Source organism: Saimiri boliviensis, chromosome 6, assembly GCF_048565385.1.
Source record: "Saimiri boliviensis isolate mSaiBol1 chromosome 6, mSaiBol1.pri, whole genome shotgun sequence".
Taxonomy (NCBI): Eukaryota; Metazoa; Chordata; class Mammalia; order Primates; family Cebidae; genus Saimiri; species Saimiri boliviensis.
The window spans coordinates 117547759-117571711 of record NC_133454.1 but is presented as its reverse complement, the minus strand read 5'-3'; the positions used below and the strand labels follow the sequence as shown (position 1 = coordinate 117571711).

Below are 23953 nucleotides of genomic sequence, written 5' to 3'. Positions count from 1 at the left end.
ATTTTGAAGATCTGTAGGCTCCTTACTTTTGTGCCTTCTCAGCAATATGTTTAAAAGTATTTTTTTTTATAAATATATTCACCCAGAATCTTGGTTGCTTCTGCTGAAAGGACTTTTCAGAATATCTAATCCAGCATACTGCCAAAAACAGAACCCTGAATTAGTTCCAAATATGCACACCAACACACTTCCCCTGCCCTGATTCTGCCAACAGAGTGAACTATAAGACCAACGCTAAGCCTGCCTTCAAGGTGAAAGGAAAAAACTGAGGTGAAGATTAAAAGTGGGTAACTGACTGACACATCACCACAAATATCCCATATTTATTTCTCCTCAGGCACAAATGTTTTATGGCACTGTCCATTACCACTAGAGATAGAGGGGGAAAAGACAGCAAGGTAGTAATACCTTTGTGTCCTAAATAAAAGTGGAATAATCTGTCCTTTTTCAACAATATAGAGAAGTATATGGAGATAAGTATAGCACTTTTTCTCAGATATAATTTTTTTTAAAAAAGCTAGTTGCCACACCAAGTGAGGTCCCAGCTTCGAACTCTGCCACGAAGTGCATCAGTGTCAAGAAACTTGTGAGATGGGGCCTTTACGGATCATTCTGTGTAACACTTCACTATACTTAGATAAGACTGAGAGAGTAGTGTTTTTAAGATCAGAGATCTTGTCTATGGCCATACTACCCTGAACGCACCCCATCTTGTCTGATCATAGATCTTAGCTACAGAGGATTCTCTTGGATTGCAATGTATGAGAAAAGATTCCTGTTTCACTCTCTAATCTAAACCTAACCTTAACACAATGCTTAGCATATAGGAGGTACTCAGCAAATATTTACTGAGATAAAAACAAATGGACCAATCCGGGAGGAAGAGGGAAGAGTAGGGTTTATATCTAGCTCAATGTCAGTGAATAAGAATGTAGCAGGGAAATAAAGTGTTGCTGACCAAACAGCCAGGTTTTTCTACATAGATAAAAATCACCTCAAGCTGGGCTATCAAACCTCTTTGGAAAGTAAACTCTTAATAGCTTTTTGGCTTTGTACTTCATCCTTCTAGTCTAATACCCTATAATTGTTAGACACAAATCAAGCTTTAAAAGGTAACAGCTAGATTTCCTGGTCTCACTAGCCCAAAAAAGTTTTCATACCCAAGTCCTAGTTCAATAAAACAAGACAGGACCATCATCAGGAGCAGCTATATAATTTTAATCTAAAGATTTGGGCATACAGAAAGCATTTCACATAAAATCTCTTGACTCTTTAATTATATGACAGGACATAAGGGCCTCAGAAAAATAAGTATCTTCCCACAGATCTTAATCCTTGGTCTCTGCAGCAAAGATAGTCCCTGGTAATCCAGGTAATATGGTCTGTAAAATATTAATAAATAGGCCTGTCTATTGATTTCTGACTGAAGGACTGCATACAGCCTGAGAAGCAACATTACAGCCCAGTGATCAGTACTTATATACATGGGCCTTATGATCCTACATTTTTCTATTAGGTAGTTGGGATTGGTGGTTTCTAACCTTCTAGTCCTAAGTGTAAGAGGGCTACGTATTACAGTGGGTTTTATTCAATGTTAGTTTTGTCAAATGTTGCAAAAGAATTTCAGTAATTAAAGTAAGTCATTAATTCTTTATGCTTGTTTCCTATCTCTAAGTTAGCAATAAGCTCCCATGCTCAACCTCAGCCACATTTAAGAATCTTCAAGAGAAAAAAATGTTTCACATATAGTTAACAAGAACGTTGCTTCATAAGAGTTGGGGCTGAGCTCAAAATAAATCCTGGTATAACTTCCTTCTGGTTGCTCTGGAAAGAAGGACACTGATACATAAGGAAGTAACAAAGATGAAAAGCAGGGAAGAAATAACAGCTTGAAGTGAAGAAATGACACAGACCCCCCACATACACACTTTAAAAACTTTATTTATATAAAAAACTCATTTGTTTTTAAAAGCATTAACAAGAGAGAAAGAAAAGAGAAAAGGTATGGAGCAGAACACAAGCCCCTTAGTAGTGTTCGGTGGGAAGGTGGGGTTTTTGGTTCTCTGGAATTGAATGTTTAGTGTTTTTATAAACAAAAGAGAGGAAAAAAAAGTTAAAGGTCCCCAAAAGCCCATGGCTGTTCTATTACCCACACCTCACCGAGAAAAAAGAGCACCAGGAAAAGCGCAGAAGAAGACAAGAGAAATCAAGAGTGGAGCCAGGTCTGGATGAGGCAATTTCCCCTGAGCAGTGTGCTCTTAGGGTCACAGAGAGCAAAAGGCTCCTTTTTGCCAGAAAAGGTAGATGAAAGTGGGAGGAAATGGGAAAGGGGAAAAGGGTAAATAAGGAATTTTAATGCACAAGTAAAGGGAGTGGTGGGTTGTGCACTTTTCTCCTACCCCATAGCCTCAATATATAAGGGAAGGGGAAGAGAGGAATAAAGAACTCCAGTTGCATGGAACAGAGCTTTTAGATTAGATTAAGGGGAGAAGGCAAATAAGGAAAAGGATTTAAAAAATAATAATAATCAACCCGCATAGCAGCTGATTTCTCTAGCCCAACCTGCTAATTAATATATGCTAAAGTGAGAGGGGGCAATACTGGAGGGAGGGGAGAATTGGGGAGAGATCAGTTCTCCTTCGGCAATAATGGTAAATTCTGGGCACCTAAGGAGTAAGAGTCACACCACTCACTTCTCACTAACCTTACTTTGAGATTCAACAGAATAGGACTTTTGCAAAATCCCACCCATTTGCTGTTGAGCAAAAGCTTGCTATGACTGAAATCATGGCTATACCAATCCCCACTGGAGAATTTGAGGTTCTCTAGGTCACTTCTCTTCTTTCTGCTATTTAGGGCCAATAGTAGGTAAGAAAGCAACAAAATATAATTTGCAAAATTATGAGAAATGAGACTGCAGAGGCAAAGAAAGGCACATGGAAGGGTGGGAGGAGATGCACCCCAGGCCAAAGGCACAAAGAAGAGGCAAGCCAGGGGCAATCCCCACCTTTTATGGGTAAAAGGGACAGGAGTTATGTACATCAAGTCCTTTAGTTTGCCAACCAATCCAGGGCAGAGGCAAGGGACAGAGCTATAAGGATAGGAAAAGGAGAAACAGGGGAGGGGGGAAACCAGCTTTGAAGCTTCCTGCCAGTTTCAGACTAATTGCTTCACGTACATTCCTACTAGCTCTTCCTAGAGGTGTTCTTCATCCCCAAAACACATCTTTCCGCTCCTTCTAAACCAAAAGTCTTCCTTGACATTCTCCCCTTTCTACAGCCTCTTGGAAATGTTCAGGCCAACTCAGCAGACATAACACAGGGCAGAAGAGGTGGGTTAAGGACAGCCTCTGTTAAGGGGCAGCAGCAATAGCCCAAGGTTGGCATGAGGCTTGCAGAAGAGATGGAGTTTGTAGATTCTTGATGGTCCCTGCCTTGGAGATGAGGAGAGCAAGGTTTCTGATCCCAGCTCTAGGAGACCTTCACTTACTCAAGGGTCTTTTGCCAGGTGGAATGTGCCAATGTTGCCAGCCTTCTTTGCTTCAAAAATAGCCATTAGGAGTAAGGGAAGAGCTCACACTTTCCCCTCTCTAAAAGAAAATAAAAGTCCCTTCCCCACCAGAAAAAAAAATCTTGATTAAGAATCATCAGTTTATCGGACTGCTGGACATTGCATATACAGCATGTAACTTCCAATTCTTCCCATGGCTTCCAGTGAAGATTTCCCATTCTCTCCCTCCCTCCCTCCACAAAATGCCAGGAGTTCCAGGGAGAACTGGCAAAAAAAGAACAAATCTGCAGCAGTTTCTCAAGATATGCAAACAACTGAATCAGGCTTCTTCGGAGAAAATGGAGGGAATGGGGAAGGGGGAGGCATGGGGGCAATGAAACTTCACCAGAAGAAGTTGGGAGCTGATGGAAAGAAGGCAGCCACTTGGGCTGTAAGGGCAGGAGGCAGCCTGGCAGTTGGCACAATAGTCCAGCGAAGAAAAAGGAAAATCATCATTTTGTCCATTTCACCACCAAAAAACAAAAGTACATATAGGCCCAGATGGAATGGAGATAGTGGTGTGCTAAATCTTCTGCTGTGGAGAAAAAAGAGAAAGAGAAAGATGTTAATGGGGTTAAGATTAAGGAGACCCCCCCTAAAAAAAGTTGAGCAAATCTGGAGAAAGGAAAGCAGTACATAACGGAGAATCAGATCACCAGCTGCATGTCCCAGACTCTTAAGAGGTAATAATCACAAAAGCAGAACCCCTCGAGCCCCATGTGGCTGAGACTAGTGTCTCTGGCATGATCAGATCAGTGTGATTGGCAAATTGCTGGCACACAGGAACCTCCTTCCTCAAGAACAATCTTGGGGGTGACTGAAGGACATACCATGGAGGGGTAAGACACTTGGCCCCCCTCATCATCCAAAACCAACACATCCAACTCTTCCTCCAGAGATTCCTGCCCCTCGTCCTGCTGTGAACACATGCAATTTGTTAGTATGAGTAGAGACAAGAACCTCATGAATGTGTGCCAGACGGAGGGAAACTCTGAAAATTTGTAAATTCAAACAAAACAAGATAAAATAGTAAGAGAAGGGCAAAACATTCATAAACAGGCAGGGAGAGGAAGAAGGTAATGTTTGAAAATAGGTCAGTTTGTGTTAGTCATATCAGTAATACTTTTACAGACATGCTTCTTCCATTTTGACCACTTAATGGCCCAGGAAATCCCAACATGAGTCGAAACTCCTACTTTTTACTAAAACCCCTACCAGAAAAGGATGCCATCTTTCTCTCTGTACTTTTTTTTGTATTTCACAAAACACATAGGCTTCAAAATAGAACTAGCCTTAGACAGACAGCAGTATATAAAGAGAATTTACCATCAAGGGTGTCCCCTTCAATGGCTCCATGTCGCCTAGATCTCCCGATCGATCCAGTGTTCTATTGTGATCTCCTCTCTCATTTGGTGTGGAATAGTTGTTATCTGGTTAAAAAAAACACACACACACACAGAAATATGACATTCCCCTCTAGTGTACAATATATATAAAGCAGATAGGTGTAATTAAGCACCATTTTGGGGAACTAAGCCTGCCAAATGCTCCAGAAAGGCATTAAAGTCTGATGGTCCCCAACTTAAAGAACTTGAATCTGACCAGGCACTGTGGTTCACACCTGTAATCTCAGCACTTTGGGAGGTTGAGGTGGGTGGATCACTTGAGGCCAGGAGTTCAAGATCAGCCTAGCCAACATGGTGAAACACTGTCTCTACTAAAAATACAAAAATTAGCCTGGTGTGATGGTGTACACCGGTAGTCCCAGCTACTTGGGAGGCTGAGGTATGAGAATCAGCCACTACATTCCAGCCTGAGTAACAGAGTGAGACTCTGTCTCAAAAAAAAAAAAAAAGAATTTGAATCTTGAATCTAAGAAGACAATATTTATAAAATACCCAGAATATGACACTATAATAAAGCTAAACACGTGGTCTGTCTGAAAACGGTATTGGAATTCAAAGAAGAGAGAGTGAAATAAGCTGCAATTTTTAGGAAGGACCTGACAAGGGAGAACAGGACTTAAGTTTTTGGAGATAGAGAATTTAGAAAAGCAAAAGGGAAGGACTTATCAATAAGAGGTATTATATGAACAGAATCAAAAAACTGCAGAGTGAAAAGACAGAATAGCAAGCAGAACAGTGGGGCAGAAACAGAATGTATCCATTCACTCCGGAGAAGGAGACTGGGGTAGGAGTATGATGGGCTATAATTTTAGGGACATGAACTTGAATGTGCAGTAATGGGAGAGGTATAGAAGCATTTCTGAAAACCTTTGAGCATGCAGGAATGTGGAAAAGTAGATAGATCAGATTTTTTTTTTTTTTTTTTTTTGATAGATCAGATTTTATTAAATTTCCTTACATCCTTCAAAATGGAAATGATCAGCTAGTGTTCCAGGATGGTAAATGGTGAGGGTGTTAGGAAAAAAAGTATAGAGCTAGACAGCTCTCCTTAGCCCAGTGAAATATCACTCCACATCTTTAGGCAAGTATTAAACACCTACCTAGCAATTTTGTGTTTGATCCCATATTGCTCATCTGAATTTCTTCCCGATCAGGCTTCTTATCTGTATGAAGTCAGAAAGTTATCGATGTCAAAAATAACTCTTCATAATCTGTACACATCATGAAAATTGCTCTCTGGTCCTCCTTCCTTCCCTTCACTCACACTTCTACTTAGCACCAACTGTGTGCACCACAATGCCTGGCTAATTTTTAAGTTTTCTGTAGAGATTAGGTCTCACTATATTGCTCAGGCTGGTCTCAAACTCCTGGGCTCAAGCGATCCTCCCACCTCAGTCTCCCAAAGTACTGGGATTATAGGTGTGAGCCAACACACCTGGCCCCTACAGACTCCTTTTGTTGTTGTTGTTGACACTCTCTTGCCCTGTCGCCCAGGCTGGAGTATTAATGGCATAGTCTCGGCTCACTGCAACTGCATCTCCCCAGTTCAAACGATTCTCCTGCCTCAGCCTCCACCTCCCAAGTAGCTGAGACTACAGGTACGCGTCACCACGCCCAACTATCCCAGCTATCTTTTTGTATTTTTAGTAAAGATGGGGTTTCACAGTGTTAGTCAGGATGGCCTTTATCTCCTGACCTTGTGATCTGCCTACCTCAGCCTCCCAAAGTGCTGGGATTACAGGCATCAGCCACTGTGCCCGGCCCCCTACAGACTCTTAAATCAAAAAACAATTCCATCTAAACTAGCAGTTTTCAAATTAGTTGGTCTCAAAGGCCCTTTTATAGTCTTAAGAATTATGAGGATCTAAAGAACCTTCATTGGTGTGGGTTATATGTATTAACTGTTACCATACTAAGAAGTCTAAAGTATCTATTTCACTTAAGAGTAAACTTATTACATGTTATCACAAATAATCTTTAATAAAATGCTTTTCATTTTTGTACATCTTTTTGAAGTTTGGCTTAGATTCTCAAATCTGCTTCTGCATTCAATCTGTTGTGTTATGTTATTGTAGATAGTGTGTATCAAGAAAATTGAGCCTCACACAGATGAAAAGTTAGAAAAGAGAGGATGACTTTAATAGTCTTCAGATAACTGTGTTTATTCTGCTTTTTTGTTTTGAGACAGAGTTTCGCTCTTGTTACCCAGGCTGGAGTGCAATGGCGCAATCTCGGCTCACCGCAACCTCCGCCTCCTGAGTTCAGGCAATTCTCCTGCCTCAGCCTCCTGAGTAGCTGGGATTACAGGCACGTGCCACCATGCCCAGCTAATTTATTTTTTGTATTTTTAGTAGAGACGGGGTTTCACCATGTTGACCAGGATGGTCTTGATCTCTCGACCTCGTGATCCACCCGCCTCAGCCTCCCAAAGTGCTGGGATTATAGGCTTGAGCCACCGCGCCTGGCCTATTCTTCTTTAATAGTATGCTAATTAGTAGTAGTTTGTTAAAGGTTAGCAGTAATGTGGAATCTAAAACTAACAATCTCTTCATATTCTGTTTCATTAAAATCCATTGGTCCATCTTGCACTTTTAATGGATCAATTATGTATGTGTGATTTTGACACATCATGCATTGGTCACTTACAAAATATTGCTACATTAAGTTATCCAGATGTTCAAAATCTTAACACACAGCATTATACGAGATTTTGAAATCACATTCATTAATATCAAGGATTATTTCATTAGAAAAGTCTTATTTATTTATTTATTTTTAGACAGTCTCTCACTGTCGCCCAGGCTGGAGTGCAGTGGCACAATCTCAGCCCACTGCAACCTCCACCTCCTGGATTCAAGCAATTAACCTGCCTCAGCCTCTTGAGTAGCTAGGACCATAGCTACATGCCACCACACCCAGCAAATTTTTTTAATTTTTTTTTTATTTTTCGTATTTTTGTAATTTAGTAGAGACGGAGTTTCACCATGTTAGCCAGGATGGTCTCAATCTCCTAATCTCGTGATCCACCCACCATGGCCTCTCAAAGTGATGGAATTACAGGTGTGAGCCACTGCACCCAGCGTATTCATGTATTTTTTAAGACAGGGTCTCGCTCTGTTGCCCAGGCTGGAATACAGTGGCACAATCACGGCTCACTGCAGCTTTGACCACCTGGGCTCAAGTGATCCTCCTGACTCAGCCTTCAAGTATTTGGGACTACAGGCATGTGCCACCATGACCGGCTAATTTTTTTGTAGAGACACAGTCTCATTATGTTGCTCAGATTGGTCTCAAACTCCTGGGCTCACATGATCCTCCTGCCTCAGCCTCCCAAAATAATGAGATTATAAGCATTAGTCACTGCACTCAGCCTAGAAAAGTCTTTTCAGTATTGGGAAGTTACCAGGCTTACAGTGGCAAATAAAAGTTTTTCAAAACTATAATTTCCACTTGAAACCTCAGGCAGCAAACATTGTGTTATTTTCCTCAAAATGACAAGCTTATCACATTCATTTTTGAGAAAATGTCTGCCAAATACACACGTCTGAATAATCCCTTTGTCTACCAGACAATTTTTTTCAAGTAAAAATGGTTTTCCATTAAAAAAATGGTTAGTGTGGCTGGATGCGCCACATAATCCTAACACTTGGCCAAGGCAAGAGGATCACTTAAGCCCAGGAGTTCAAAGACCAGCCTGGCTAATATAGGGAAACCTCATCTCAAAATAAATAAATAAATAAATAAACAACTAAAAAGTGGCTAGTCAAACTAGTAACTGAAACAATAACACAAGTATGTTTCTTTAAGACAACCACCATGCTTTGGTTGTCTTAAGCACAGAATATTGAAAAGATATATATCAAGGGTAGAAAAATAATAAAATTATTTCTTTTCTTCTCCACTTAAGTGAAAATGGCTGTCTGCTTTTACCTACATGCATGGCAATGAAAAGTACAATGACTCATTCAGCTTTGTGTCACTGCCCTGGTTTGCGCTAGGCCACCAGCAGGAAGCATTACTGCCGTCAGTACAGTTTTGGGACTCTCAGACCACACTATAAAAACCAATAATCAAGGAAAAAGCCAAGTGTAATTAAGATAATAATGGTCACAATATACAACTTAGGTGAAAAAGAAAAAACTTATAAAACAAAATAGATAATTCATCTCGGGGAAAAATGTGTTTCCTCACATAGTAAAAATGTTTAAAGAGATATGAATGGTTTTCTCTGGATAATAGAAACAAGTGATGTGATTTTTTTCTTATTTTTCTGGTTGTTTATATTTTGTAATTTTAAAATAGTAACCATCTATTACAATATTAGGTATTAAATGAAAATTTAAAAGGAGAAAAAATAGAGAAAATAGAGTAGAGTTCACTTTCCAGTGTTTTTAAGTTCACAAGCAATGGTAATGGAATCACACCCAGTCTAATTACCTGTTTTGTTTTGATTTCTAATGCTTAGACTTACCTATTTCTGCATTACAATCCTGGAGTGAAGAATTATTCCCCTCCCCCAAAAAGACCAGCTAATTCAAAAATAAATATATATCCTATTTCTTAGTAAGCCGCCTAAAGAACAGCAGGAGTGGCTAAAAGGAGAGGGTGTGCCTTCTGGATACTGTACCTGATTTTTGGTTCCGGTCAATGAGAGGCAGAGTACTATCATCATATGAATGACTGCTCTGGCTTCGGGAAGCATTGTTTAGATTCACCTAGAGGCAAACACAAAATGCAACAATGTCACAGAATACTGAATTCACTCATATCTTATGCTATAATGGGCATAAACCCCTAGGCTCCTATTTCCAAAAAGAATTATGAAAAAGCAACTCATAAGGGTTGATAAATACCCTACATAGTGAAACAAACTAAGATATTATGGCTTCTATTTGTGTTCCAGAACAGGAAATTACAAAGGATCCGAACATTGATACTATCAGAAGAAAATACAATTTCAGAAAACAGTAAAAACTCCCTCCAAAAGGCTAGCTAGGGTAGATTTGGGCAAAAGTGAAAAAGGCCATTATCCTTCATTATCACCTGCACCTAAAGTATATTATGACATAGAGGGAGACCTGAGCCGCTGTGTTAGCAACAAATGAATTACAGACACATCATCCTTTTGAGGAGTAACCGTTTTTTTTTTTTTTTTTTTTTTTTTTGAGACACGGTCTAGCTCTGTGCCCAGGCTGAAGTGCAGCAGTGTGATCTCAACTTACTGCAACCTCCATCTCCTGGGCTCAAGAGATCCCCCCCACCTCAGCCTCCTCAGTTGCTGGGACTACTGGCAAACAACACTACACCTGGCTACTTCTTTTATTTTTATTTTTGGTAGAGATGGGTTTCAACATGTTGCCCAGGCTGGTCTCACACTCCTAGGCTCAAGCAATCCACCTTTCTCAGCCTCCCGAAGTGTTGAGATTACAGGTGTGAGCCAAATCTGGCCAAATAATTCCTAATTAGGAAATATGGGTCAAAAACAGATTTAACTTGAGGCCAGGTGCAGTAGCTCACGCCTGTAATCCTAGCACTTTGGGAGGCCAAGGCAGGTGGATTGCCTAAGCTCAGGAGTTTAAGACCAGCCTGGCCAACATGGTGAAATCTTATCTCTACTAAAAATACAAAAATTAGCTGGATGTGGTGGCATGTCCCGGCTATTAGGGAGGCTGAAGCATGAGAACCACTTGAATCTGGGAAGTGGAGGCTGCAGTGAGCCAAGATTGCACCACTTCACCCCATCCTAGACAACAAAGCAAGACTCTGTATCCAAAAAAAAAAAAAAAATAGATTTAACATGATGATGAAATGAAAGAAACCAAAGACAACAGAAGCATTTATTATCCTGGGGCTAAGGGAAAAAAAATAGTAAAAGTCTTGGTCTCAAGATTTCCTATACCTGAAAGTCTGATTTCTTCCATCCTTCTTTTTCCAGTGGCTTCCGCAGTTCCTTATATCCCCAGATTGTCTGTAATACCAGTGCTGCTGCTCGAACTTCTTTCTCTGAGCGGTTCCTTTGGAGGAAAGTAACACCATAAGGAATTTGGATAGAAGACCAAGAAAGAAGCTTGGAACATATATCCTCTAATAACATAAGACTATAAATGCCAAAATGGGTTAAATCAAGTTTTTACTAAATCCTGTATTCTATCCCAAATGGTGACACAAAAAAATGTTTGACATAAGAGTCTATTATCAATTTATGGATCAACATTAAGATAGATAATAGAGTGATAGCTCTTCACACTTTACATGTAAATAAGAAAAAATTTTCTCTTTTTCTTAGTAAACAAAAGAGGAAAACAACTCTCCACTCACTCAAATTCTTCTGACTGTAATTTTAGGTGGTAAGCTCACCCTGATTTGTTGATCAACACCAGCTTCTCAATACCCTGTGTCTCTCGAAGCTTTTTGGCAGCCTCCAAGTTCTCAGCGATAACCTCATTGATGGTGTTCAAAATAGAGACCACAGTGTCCTCAGAGAAATTCCAAGAGGAGTTCTGCTGTCCTCCTGGCAGATTCTTTACCAAGTTAGGAATAGCATGTTTACCTAGTAAGACAGAAAGAACATATACAGGGAGAAAAGACCAAGTCAGGTCACGAAGAGCCTTACAATATACTTCATCGCATTAATCATATCAAGTGTAGCTACTATCCATCTGAATCAACTTCATTATCCTATAGATTATCATAAAAAAAAAGGGCTAAGGACCTGAAATGTCACGGATTTACTCTTCTTCGACTATTCCTTTATTTCTTTTCTATTTCAACAACATTGAAATTGTAAATACTGTATATTAAATAAGATACACAGTCCTTTCAGAAACTCTAATGAAAATAATATCTTGAATATTATAATAATTTAATAGAAGAGTTCAAATGAATTTAAAATATAAATAAACAACCTGGGCTCTGCTACTAACAAGCTACATTAACTCTGGGCAAACTACTTAACTTCCATGAGTTAAGTAATTTCCTTATCCTATTAAAAAACTGGACCTTCATAAAGTGGTGAGGATTAAATAAACATAAAAGTGTTTAACAGTGCCTAGTAACAAAGTAAGTACTCAATAAATAATAGCAATTATTATTCTAAGAACCCATTAAACTAAAACCCTCACCAACTCTTGCACACATAAACTACAAAGTAGAGGAGGGTCTTTCCCTTCAGTCATTTCAATAAATTCAATAAATTATTAGGCACCTGCAAGACTACAGATACTGTACTAAATTTTGAGGTAAGAGTTAGCATTCAACTCCTCACCAATTAATTCCTTGTTGCGAGCATCTACCGCCAGATTTCTCAGTGCTCCAGATGCAGCCTTCACCACCCGTTCATGTTCATTAGTCAGGAGGTCAGCTATGGCAGAAAGAGCCTTCTCTTGACGCAGAGCAGAGCGGATGTATCGACCATACTAGAATATCACATTGAAAGGGTGAAACAAATTATAAATGGCAGCAAACTACTTATCTAAGTTTTCCCATCTCCAAATCCATTTTCTTTTTTTCTTTCAGTTTTTTTTTTTTTTTGAGATGGAGTTTCGCTTTATTGCCCAGGCTGGAGCGCAGTAGCACGATCTCAGCTTACTGCAACCTTCACCTTCTGGGTTCAAGCAATTCTCCTGACTCAGCCTCCCAAGTAGCTGGGATTACCAGTGTGCAGCACCACACCCAGGTGATTTTCATATATTTTTAAGAATATGTGAAGATGGGGTTTCACCATGTCGGCCATGGTTGGCCAGGCTGGTCTCGAACTCCTGACCTGAGGTGATCCACCCACCTTGGCCTCCCAAAGTGCTGGGATTACAGGCGTGAGCCACCACGCCTGGCCTCCAAATCCATTTTCTAAAAGGCACTTTACCGTCCAGCGCCCAGCACACAAGTTCTGGATAGCTCCAGCTGAGGCTTCTAGGATGGCAGGAGTCTTGCTCTCCTTGAGAAGTGAGATGTATATCCGAACCACCTCTGGCTGAAATAAGAGCTCATAGCCTGCACAAAAGAGAAAAAGGCAGCAGAGGGTGCTAATCAGTACCAATAAACCAGGGTCTAGCTGGCTGGAGTCCAGACAGTACTCTGGGTTGATGGATTTATGCTCCTGTACTAACTGGTTCCCTAAACTCTCTCACACCCTCAACAGCAAACTTATAGGCCAAATTCCATGTCTTAAGAATAACGAATCCATGGTAAGAGTAGAACAAATATCAACTCATTATATTCAACTTCTCTCTTTCCCTCCTTCTTGCCTCTTCTCCCATAGCTTTGCCTTTGGTTCTACCATGAGAACTCAGGCTTCATTTAGCTCACTGACAGCACTCAAGGTTAAAAATTCCTCATCTCAAATCAACTATTTCTTTTTTTTTTTTTTTTTGAGACGGAGTTTCGCTCTTGTTACCCAGGCTGGAGTGCAATGGCGCGATCTCGGCTCACCGCAACCTCCGCCTCCCGGGTTCAGGCAATTCTCCTGCCTCAGCCTCCTGAGTAGCTGGGATTACAGGCACGTACCACCATGCCCAGCTAATGTTTTGTATTTTTAGTAGAGACGGGGTTTCACCATGTTGACCAGGGTGGTCTCGATCTCTCGACCTCGTGATCCACCCGCCTCGGCCTCCCAAAGTGCTGGGATTACAGGCTTGAGCCACCGCGCCCGGCCTCAAATCAACTATTTCTAACTCAATCCAGTCATTCTTCCCATCTTTGCAATTACTAAGTAAAAGGGTTCATCACAGATTTAACATTTACAATTTTTATATCCGTGGAGAGCTGTGAACTTTGGACTCCCTGTATTGATGAATACAAAGATCCAAACTTCTTAAAGTATAAAAAATAAAAAGTATCTTTTTCTTTTTTTTTTTGAGAGTCTAGCTCTGTTGCCCAGCTTGAAATGCAGTGGTGCAATCTTGGCTCACTGCAACCTCTGCCTCCCAGGTTCAAGTGATTCTTCTGCCTCAGCCTCCAGAGCAGGTGGGATTACAGACCCGTGCCACCACACCTGGCTAATTTTTGTATTTTTAGTAGAGATGGAGTTTCACCATGTTGGCCAGGCTGGTCTCAAACTCCTGATCTCAAGTGATCTGCCTGTCTTGGCCTCCCAAAGTGCTAGGATTACAGGTGTGAGCCACTGTGGCCAGCCTAAAAAATATCTTTCTTGGTGAAGGATCTTCGTTTAATAGTGAGGTTTAAGTCTCAGGCCCTGTATGGCCATTTATGGTTCCTAAATTTCTGCTCTAGACTATCATCAGGACCTTATTCTATCCTCAAGTAACCTGAATAAATGCCTTAACAAGCAGTACTTTGTAACTGCTGTAATACTATACATCTTCTCAATACTTTCACAATTATTTCAAATCCATAAGTTGGAAAAGAGAGGACAATAAACATATTACATAAAGTCTGCTGTTAGGTTACCAAATATCTTTGTACTATGTTTATGAGACCTTTGGAGACTCAGAAGATAACTTACCTCGAGCTGGACTCGTTCTTTTAGGGAAATCCACTGTATCATTTGCTGGATCCTCTATGGGTTTTTTCCCTATAAAAATGAAAAAGGGTTGGGGAGAGAAAGGTAAGCCAGTTTAAAAAAATAAAAGATTCCACATGGCACATTTTTCATTCTTCAGTCAGAATCTTTTGATCACAGATGCACCATGGGGGGCAAAGGGCAGGTGGGGGCAACTTGTTCCAGAAGAGGACTACACAGAAACAAGGATAGAAAGCAGGCAGCAGATAGGTAAGATGAGGATGACCACTGCTGATGCTTGATGCTATTGTCCTGAGTTCTGATAACGGGGACTGCTGCCAAGAAACAGCATGCCATGAGCCATTAGCTACTGTTTCAATGTCTTCCTCAACTGAATTTTCCTACATGCATAGACAGGGAAAGGTTAGGCAAGGATATACTAGGGACACTAAAACCAAAACATGCAAATTAGAAGTAGATAAGCACCTTAAAAGACTCCACTCACCTCTGGAGAACCACTCATCTTCCAGTGTATCACCCAAGGTAGAAAGCAAAGAAGAGAAATGAAATAAGAAAAATGCAGAAGAAAGATGTCAGCAGGATCATGGGCAAATAAGCAGGAAAGCACAGAGAAGAAAAGAAAAACACAGAAAACACAAAGGACGTATGGGGAAAAAGGTCCCAGATTAATTGAGTTCTCATCCTCCACTGCCCCAGTCGTTGATACCACCACCACCACCACCCCACCACCACCCTGAATAAAGCACATAACACAGGATAAGCAGCAAAGCAAAAAGACATCTGTAACCAGGCAGACTCCCATACTGCTTGGCAAGTATTTTATGCCTTAAGCAAAAGTGTTCCTTCCTTTCCCTGCCCTACATTGAAGAGTAAGAAACAGGAACCAAGACTCACCTTTGCCCTTCTTGGCCCCAAAGCAACTCGCCGCATGTGGCCCAGTATTGTTGGCGACATTGGGAGGTGCCTCTTGGTAACGCTCTGCCTGTGGGATCTCGCGGTGAACTTGATATGATAAGTTCCGAAGGAGGCACACACAGTTCTCTACAAGCTTAGGGACACAAGATAAAAGGGGTCGATGAGAAAAAAGAATGTCTATTGTGATTTCTCCACAAATACAGCTTTCCATGACTAAGGTATTAAAATGTTGATCTTCAAATGCATAACCCAATCCATAACTTCTCAGGATGCCTTTTTTTTTTTTTAATGTCAGCACAAAAACCTGAGTAACTCAGTATGCCTCTTAAGTGTTCCAGGCTTCTTGAAATACCTGTGGCCTCAGGCTAATGGAAGGCCGACCTATGGACTTATTGGCTTCTGCCACTATTTGGTGTGTAACCAAAACTTGGATCATCATTCTTTCTACTTAGACAATGTACAGTTTTGGAAGACAGCTAATCAGCTTTAAAATATATAGGTGACAGATTTTTTTTAAAAAGGCCAGGCACGGTGGCTCACGCCTGTAAATCCCAGCACTTTGGGAGGCCGAGGCAGGCAGATCACCTGAGGTTGGGAGTTCAAGACCAGCCTGGCCAGCATGGTGAAATCCTGTCTCTACTAAAATATAAAAATTAGCCGGGCATGGTGGCAGGCACCTGTAATACCAGCTACTCAGGGGCTGAGGCAGGAGAATTCCTTGAACCCAGGAGGCAGAGGTTACAGTGAACTGAGATCACACCACTGCACGACAGTCTGGGCAACACAGTCAGACTCTGTCTCAAAAAAAACAAAACATGTTTTAAGTTGAATACCCACTTTAAGGAGTAGGGGCTCAGCTGGACATGGTGGCTAACACCTATAATCCCAACATTTTGGGAGGCCAAGGCAGATAGATCATGTGAGGTTTAGAGTTTGAGACCAGCCTGGCCAACATGGTGAAACCCCATCTCTACTAAAAATACAAATATTAGCTGGGTGTGGTGGCACATGCCTGTAAGCCCTACTCAGGAGGCTGGGGAATTGCTTGAAATTGGGAAGAGGAGGTTGCAATGAGCTGAGATCATGTCTCTACACCCCAGACTGTGCAAGAGAGTAAGACTCTGTCTCAAAAATAAGAGATAGGGGCCAGTACGAATATTTAACATTACTTGAAAGCCTGAGATGATAGGTCTCTGCACTAGATACGTCATAGTTGTGGTGAATGGAATTCACTCAGCCATTAAAGGTAAGCCAGCACTTACCTTACTGTCTGAATCCTTCTGCCCAATCTCAGCCTGAACAATGAAAATGAGGGCATCAACTAAACCATCACATTCCCGAAGCTTCCGGCGAGCTTCACTCCTCTCTGAGCTTACATTCCTGAAGGGAAACCAGAAGCTTCAAGATGACTCGAATCCAGAAATCCTCCCTTAAATAACCCTCAACACCTACAAGCTTCCTCAATAATTTTTTCTACTCACTATAATAATGAATACCTATTATAAGCAAGGTACTGCAGTTGAGAAAAAGTTGATTAATAGTCCCTGCCTTCTGAATGTTTATAATGCTGTGGGCTGGGGGTTAATGATATGTACCAGATACAATAATAAGATACAGGCCGGGCACAGTGGCTCATGCCTGTAATCCCAGCACTTTGGGAGGCCAAGGCGGGTGGATCACAAGGTCAAGAGATCGAGACCATCCTGGTCAACATGGTGAAACCCCATCTCCACTAAATACAAAAACTTAGCTGGGCATGGTAGCGCGTGCCTGTAGTCCCAGCTACTTGAGAGGCTGAGGCAGGAGAATTGCTTGAACCCAGGAGGCGGAGGTTGTGGTGAGCCGAGATCGCGCCATTGTACTCCAGCCTGGGTAACAAGAGCGAAACTCCGTCTCATAAAAAAAAAAAAATTATAAGATACGATAACCAGATACAATAATAAGATGGAATAGATTCTTCTTGTATGGAAGTATAATACATATGGAGAATGGAACAGAGCACACAGAGGTGTATTCCAAAGAAGGAAAGATTATATAGCAGCATTTATAGAATATAAAAAGAATAATTCAGGAACACTTTAATAAAGGAACTTGAGTTTAGCCACAAAAAGATAAAGAAGAAGGGAAAAGCATTCACAGAAAGAACAGACCTTCCTCACCCATAACCTTGCCTCCTAGTACTCTGTACCCCTTTTGCTGCATTTATCACAGCCTGACTTGAAATACAGATAACTAAGACAAGGGCATAGACACAGGACTAGACCACCCTACACATGGTAGATGCTGAACAAAAGCTTACCAAAGTAGATGAACAAAGTCAAAGAGGCATAAAAGTGAAGAGTATGTGCGGGGAACAACAAGCAAACTGATACAGGTACATGTGGTATATAAGAGGGAAGAGCAACAAAGGCAGAAAGACAGGCTGGAGTTATAGTATGCAGTACAGATAGGAATGGAGGCTAAAGAATTTTAGTTTTAAGGAAATGTAAATCAGTCCTCAAAAATTCATCTTCACATTCTCAAAACCCCTATTGTTACCTAAGGCAGCCAGCTGTGTTGGTGAGCACTGATTCCCACTCAATATGACGTGGCTTACAGTCTTCATTAGGTTCCCGCTCCCAGCCAGAATGAGGAATGATCACTTCATCTGTCAAGGCGTGCAATGCGTGGTCCACAATCTCCATTTTGATTGAGTCATGAGATGAAAGATTCCACAGGGTTCCTGGAAGAGACAACTCATCAGATGGCTCTTGGGCACTCAAGCAATACATTTGAAGAACGTCAAAGATAATTCCCTATTATATCATTTCTCAGTCTTTCCCAGTGACCAAATACCTCATAGTGATATTCAAGCTTTGTTTGCGATCCTCAGCAAGAAATATATTCTACATTATAGCTCAACATAAACATACAGATCATGAAATAAAGTTTTATAAAACTATACTTAACTATAAGCAATGCTCTCTGATCTACCTATATCAGAGTTTTTCAACTTCACCATCACTGACATTTTGGGCCAGGTAATTCTTTGTTATGGGGAGCTGTCTCATCTATTGTTGGATGTTTACCAGCATCCGTGGCCTTTACTCGCTAGATGCCAGTAGGACTCCCTCTCCCCGCTCCAAGTTGTAACAACCAAAAATAAATCCAACCCTGAAAATGTCCAAAAGTCCTCAGGGCAGGGCAGACAAAACAGCCCGTAACTAAGAAGCAATGGTCTAAACTACTTTTTTTTCTTTATTCCTTTCTCTTGGAATGCTGATTATGCTCCACAAAATTTTATTCACTCATGGATTACACTAATAGATTGCAACCCACAATCTGAAAAACTCTAAATAAAGCAGGAACCACAAGCTCATATGTCTATATGGGCCAACAAGGTGAGTCAATAGAGGCAGATATTTAAAAGAAATTACAAGAATGTTAAAAAATGGCAGTTGACACTCAACTCCATGTTTGGGAAACAACTTCCTAAATGGCTCTAGTTGGTCAGATAAAAGAATGTGTTGGAGATTAGTATAAATTAGAAAGCATATGCTTCAATCAGTTCAGACCAAATACTGCCAGGGAAGAAAAGAGATCCATTGTTAACAACTCTTTCACATTTTTAGTAGAAGTTAAGAATCTGCAATTTTAAGTAAAATCTTCTGAATTTCTTTTTTTTTTTTTTTTTTTTTTGAGACAAGAGTCTTCCTCTGTCACCACACTGGAGTACAGTGGCACAATCTCGGCTCACTGCAACCTGTGCCTCCCAGTTCAAGCGATTCCCCTAGGCGTAAGCCACCATGCCCGGCTAGCTTTTTGTATTTTAGCAGAGACGAGGTTTCACCACATTGGCCAGGATGGTCTTGATCTCCTGACCTTGTGATCCATCCACCTCGGCCTCCCAAGTGCTGGGATTACAGGCGGAGCCACCACGCCCGGCCAAAATCATCTGAATTTTAAACATCAGCAACCATTTCTTTAAAATTTCAAAAATGCTGTATAATCTAAACAAATCTGTGAGATGGATCTGACCCAAAGGCCACCAGTTCACAACCTTTCATCAAAAGTAAAAGGTCTGGAAATCCCTCTAGTTCTCAATATCTCTAGAGACTGACAGTGACTTAACAATTTTCCTTGGGCCTAGAACTCACCGGTAATGACTTCAGTAAGGTCCATATCACGAGCCTTTCGGAGCAATCGCACAAGGGCAGGCACACCATCACAGTTTTTTATGGCAATCTTGTTATCCTGGTCACGTCCAAAAGAGATATTCTTAAGAGCTCCACAGGCTCCAAGGTGCACTTCCTTTTTGGGGTGGTCTAACAATCCCACCAGTATTGGGATGCCCTTGAGTTTCCGCACGTCGGTCTTCACCTTGTCATTGCGGTAGCATAAGTGTTGCAGGTATGCAGCTGCATTGGACTTGACAGCATCTAAGCGAAATCCAAGCATGGCGATCACCTCTGGCAGCTCTGGCTGTCTCCAATTAGGAGGTGGGGGCCCTCCTTTGCGCAGGCTATCCAAGCTTGCTAAACTTCCTCGCTCATGCTGGGCCAAAGGAGCCCAATAGTACTGATCTGATGGCACCTCCTCACCAATCATGTCTTCATAGCTCCTGAGAAGTTTTGGAAGAACCAAGAGAATACATCAAGCCATAATGTCTAGCTTCCTGGACATTCCCTCATCTGCAAAGCAGGATTAACCCAAATTTAAGAGTGCTGATCTTATCTCTCCTTTGCATGAATAATATACTGATCAATTTTCCTCAATGGGTTAGGAAAAATAAAAGGCAATAATTTTAAAGGCACCTGCAATTTAATTAAAACTACATTTTTTTCCTTTGAAGTATGAAGGCTTAGAAAGTAGCAAGCATTCAGGAGAGGTTAATCAAAAAGAAAGAACCAAATCCTTATTACTTATCATTTATTTGAATGATATCTGACAGCTATTAACTTTTCTAGGTAGAGATAAGGATAAACCCTGAGACAGCAGAGTTAAACAAAGCAACTGACTCAATGGCACAGAAGTCTGAGAACAGTTTCTTAACCAAACAGGAAATGAGGCATTTACACATAGGAAACAACTGGTGAGATAAGACCTTTAAATACATTTCATGTTTAAGCTTCTCCTTATCCTAGTTTGAAAATTATAAAAGATGGATTGATAGAGAAAAAATCATAAAGGACTTCTTGCTACATCACAGGAGAACCTGGCTTTGGTACTGATGAGCTATAAACTTGAACAGTAATTTTCAGTCATCCCAAGGTCATGTCTGCTACTCAACAAATGTGTCAGAGGTAAGATTCCATCCTCCAATTTCTAAAGATAATACCTCCAGTTCTTTCAAAATGGAGCCTATTCACCAACATCATATTTGGGAAGCCCAGCCACTAGAAACAAAGCAATAGAAAGTAAGAAAAATCAAACCAGGAGATAATTCTTCCTGTTTCAGTACTACCAACAACCACTAGAGGGTGAGTCTCACACTATTATTTATTCATAACTACCAGGAAGGAAGAAACCATTATCTGTGAGCTCATCTCTTTCTGGCTCCCACAGGAGAGGGGAATCTATTGTGTGGAACTCTCCAAATAAGCTGTTGTTTGTTCTACAAAACCACTCCCACTGTCACCAAATACTCAAGGTTGCCCTGAGCAGAAGGCCTTCCTCACAGGTATCAACATCAACCACACAACAGTGATTTAGATGGACAAAGCATTTAGTAAAACATGACCCAGATAGTCTTAAAATAATGCGGAAACAGAGACAGGCCTGGTGGCTCAAGCCTGTAATCCCAACACTTTGGGAGGTTGAGGCGGGCGGGTCACCTGAGGTCAGGAGTTCAAAACCAGCTTGGCCAGCATGGCAAAACCCCATCTCTACTAAAACTACAAAAATTAGCCGGCTGTGGAACTGTAATCCCAGCTACTTGGAAGGCTGAGGCAGGAGAATTGCTTGAACCCAGGAGGCGGAGGTTACAGTGAGCCAAGATTGCACCACTGCACTCAAACCTGGGCCACAGAGGGAGACTCCATCTGGGGGAAAAAAAAAAAAAAAAACACGAAAACAAAATGAATAGCTTAGTTAGCTAAGTTTTAAAAGTAGGCTATTAAGCAGTATGTTAACATTCCATTTTAGTAGACAGAAAATAGGATATAGTTACATGTATAAGAAAAAAACTCAAAGGATATGCACCAAAATGTTAACAGTGGTTCTTTATCGGTAGATGGTATACTTTTCTGGGTTTTTCAAGCTCTGTATTGAGCATGTTTAACTTCTATTATTAATATAAACAATTATAAAAACAATTACCATAACTAAAATTTCCAGAGAACTCTATCTTAAATCCTCTTCTATGTAGAGGCAGTGGATTGGACATTCTTCCCTCTGTTTTACAAGTAACAAAGCTGTGCCCAGAAAGATCAAATGACTTGCTTGAGGCTACTTGGCTAGTGGCAAAGGCACAACTAGAACCAAGGTCTCAGGGTTCAGTGCTTTTTCCACTAATCACTGTCTCACTGTTTAAGTTTGACCTTGTATCACTCTCCAAGCCTGGAACAGGAAGCAGCAAATGTTCTTGCTAGTCAAGCAGGTTTCCAAGTCCAGTGCTACCCTGGAACAAACCCAAGAACCAGGCACAAAACTCTATGTGAACTACCACAGCTAGGGATGGCAGAGAATGACCTGGCCACCCACACCCATCTGGGTCCAATCACTCTTTACTAATGAGGAAGTCAGAAAAAGCAGACTTGCAATAGAGCCAACACCCTGGACAGACTGCTTCAATGATGGCTGTTATCTACCACTGCTCTGGGTTGCACCAGCTGAGGTCTGGTGCTCCTACAGGTATTAAAATGAGTCACATGTGAGTTGGATTAGCTATCAAAGACACCTGAAAGGTGAGTAACTCAGTCTTAGATAATGGGGCCTCTACCCCTGGGCCCACCCCTGTTCACTGTTAACCAAAGCTACCTAATACATGAGGAAAATGAGCACCAACGCATTTGCTTTAAAAGGTCATGACCCTAGATAGAGCACTTCAGCAACAGCTGCTGGGGTATCCTTACCATCAAGACAACCATAAATCTTCCCTTGTTTCTTATCATTTCTCTTTGCCTGGAAAACACTGTCTCTAATTTATTCTAAAGCAGCACTGGCAGCCCATGGGACAAATTTGTTTTTGTACACCCCCAGAATGCTTTTTACATTTTTAAAGGATTGTTTGAAAAAAAAAAGAACATAGGACAAAGATAATACATGGCCTGCAAAGCCTAAAATAGTTCTACGTGGCCCTTTTTAGGGGTCTGAAGACCCCATTCCAAAGCATTCTCTCAAGGCAACAAGGCAAACCATATACCAGTCCAAACATCAATCACTCCCTTTTTCACAACACCAAAGAATCCCCAGGGACAAGTAGTGAAGTCAGAGCAGGCAGCTGCTTAGTGACCTTTTAGAGGGTTGCTACTATACCCCCAGACCTCCACCCAAGGATGTCACCACAATTATTTCACTTTACAATCAAATGTAAGACCCTAAGCATAGAATGTCAAGGCTCTTGTGAGGTCAAAGTTTGCTTTTAACTTTGGGATTAAAAATACCACAAGAAAGTTGAGGGGGTGGGTGTGGGGGTGTTGGGGTGTGTGTGTGTGTGTGTGTGTATCTTTAACTGTCTCTTTTGGCCCTGAATTCCTAAAATCTTCAGCTCTGTTCTTAATACCAAACCAGAAGCTGAAGAAATTCCCAGGAACAAGTGAGCAAGAATTCCACCACCCCACACATCAGAATCCTCTGCCTAACACCAAAAGGGGGTCACAGTTTAGCCAGAAACAGCAGAAACTTAGGCACAGAAGCAAAGTTCATTCTTCAGGACATACATCAGGCGTCCCCAAACTACGGCCCACGGGCCACATGGGGCCCCCTGAGGCCACTTATCCGGCCCCCCGCCACACTTCAGGAAGGGGCACCTCTTTCATTGGTGGTCAGTAAGAGGAGCACAGTATGTGGCAGCCCTCCAACGGTCTGAGGGACAGTGAACTGGCCCCCTGTGTAAAAAGTTTCCAGACGCCTGACATACACTAATAACAATCACAAGTTGTTTTCTATAATTAAAATATATGGGCCAGGTGTGGTGGCTCACACCTGTAATCCCAACACCTTTGGAGGCCAAGGCAGGCGGATCATCTCTAAGGTCAGAAGTTCGAGACCAGGCTGGCTAACATGGTGAAACTCCATCTCTACTAAAAATACAAAAAGTTAGCCAAGCATGATGGTGCTTGCCTGTAATCCCAGCTACTAGGGAGGCTGAGGCAGGAGAATCGCTTGAACTCAGGAGGCAGAGGTTGCAGTGAGCCAAGATGGTACCACTGCCCTCCAGCCTGGGGGACAGAGCAAGACAACTATCCAAAAAAAAAAAAAGAAATTAAAATACATGATTTTCATTTATATATATATATATATATATATATATATATATGTATATATGTATGTATGGCAAATCAGTACTAAGCCAAGTAAGAAAAGGGAAAAACAGGGTAGCCTTTCTCCCCAAACCAGGCAGAGGGGAGGAGGCCACAAGAATCTCTAATCCTGAAAAGCTCTTAGAAGTTGAATGAAAAGCTAC

At 41.3% G+C, this 23953-nt stretch overlaps 1 protein-coding gene across 20 annotated transcripts in view; it reads right to left on the bottom strand.

Annotated features, from left to right (window-relative positions):
- Positions 1–1921: 1921 nt before the first annotated feature.
- Positions 1922–23953, bottom strand: part of CTNND1 (catenin delta 1) — a 57714-nt gene continuing 35682 nt past the window's right edge. For 6 of the 20 annotated variants that reach the window (XM_074401488.1, XM_010334810.3, XM_010334820.3 and 3 more), the window contains 15 exons: positions 19485–19948; positions 17887–18070; positions 16611–16728; positions 15328–15481; positions 14918–14935; positions 14416–14484; positions 12817–12944; positions 12220–12370; positions 11313–11505; positions 10855–10969; positions 9583–9670; positions 6056–6118; positions 4876–4979; positions 4380–4466; positions 1922–4084 (listed from right to left, as the gene is read on the bottom strand). In XM_074401488.1, coding sequence (XP_074257589.1) covers positions 4073–4084; positions 4380–4466; positions 4876–4979; positions 6056–6118; positions 9583–9670; positions 10855–10969; positions 11313–11505; positions 12220–12370; positions 12817–12944; positions 14416–14484; positions 14918–14935; positions 15328–15481; positions 16611–16728; positions 17887–18070; positions 19485–19948 — 1948 coding nt within the window. In that variant the 3' untranslated portion in view covers positions 1922–4072. The remainder of the gene's footprint in view (positions 4085–4379; positions 4467–4875; positions 4980–6055; positions 6119–9582; positions 9671–10854; positions 10970–11312; positions 11506–12219; positions 12371–12816; positions 12945–14415; positions 14485–14917; positions 14936–15327; positions 15482–16610; positions 16729–17886; positions 18071–19484; positions 19949–23953) is intronic. The other 14 variants (XM_003920119.4, XM_074401491.1, XM_074401495.1 and 11 more) reach the window with 7 other exon arrangements.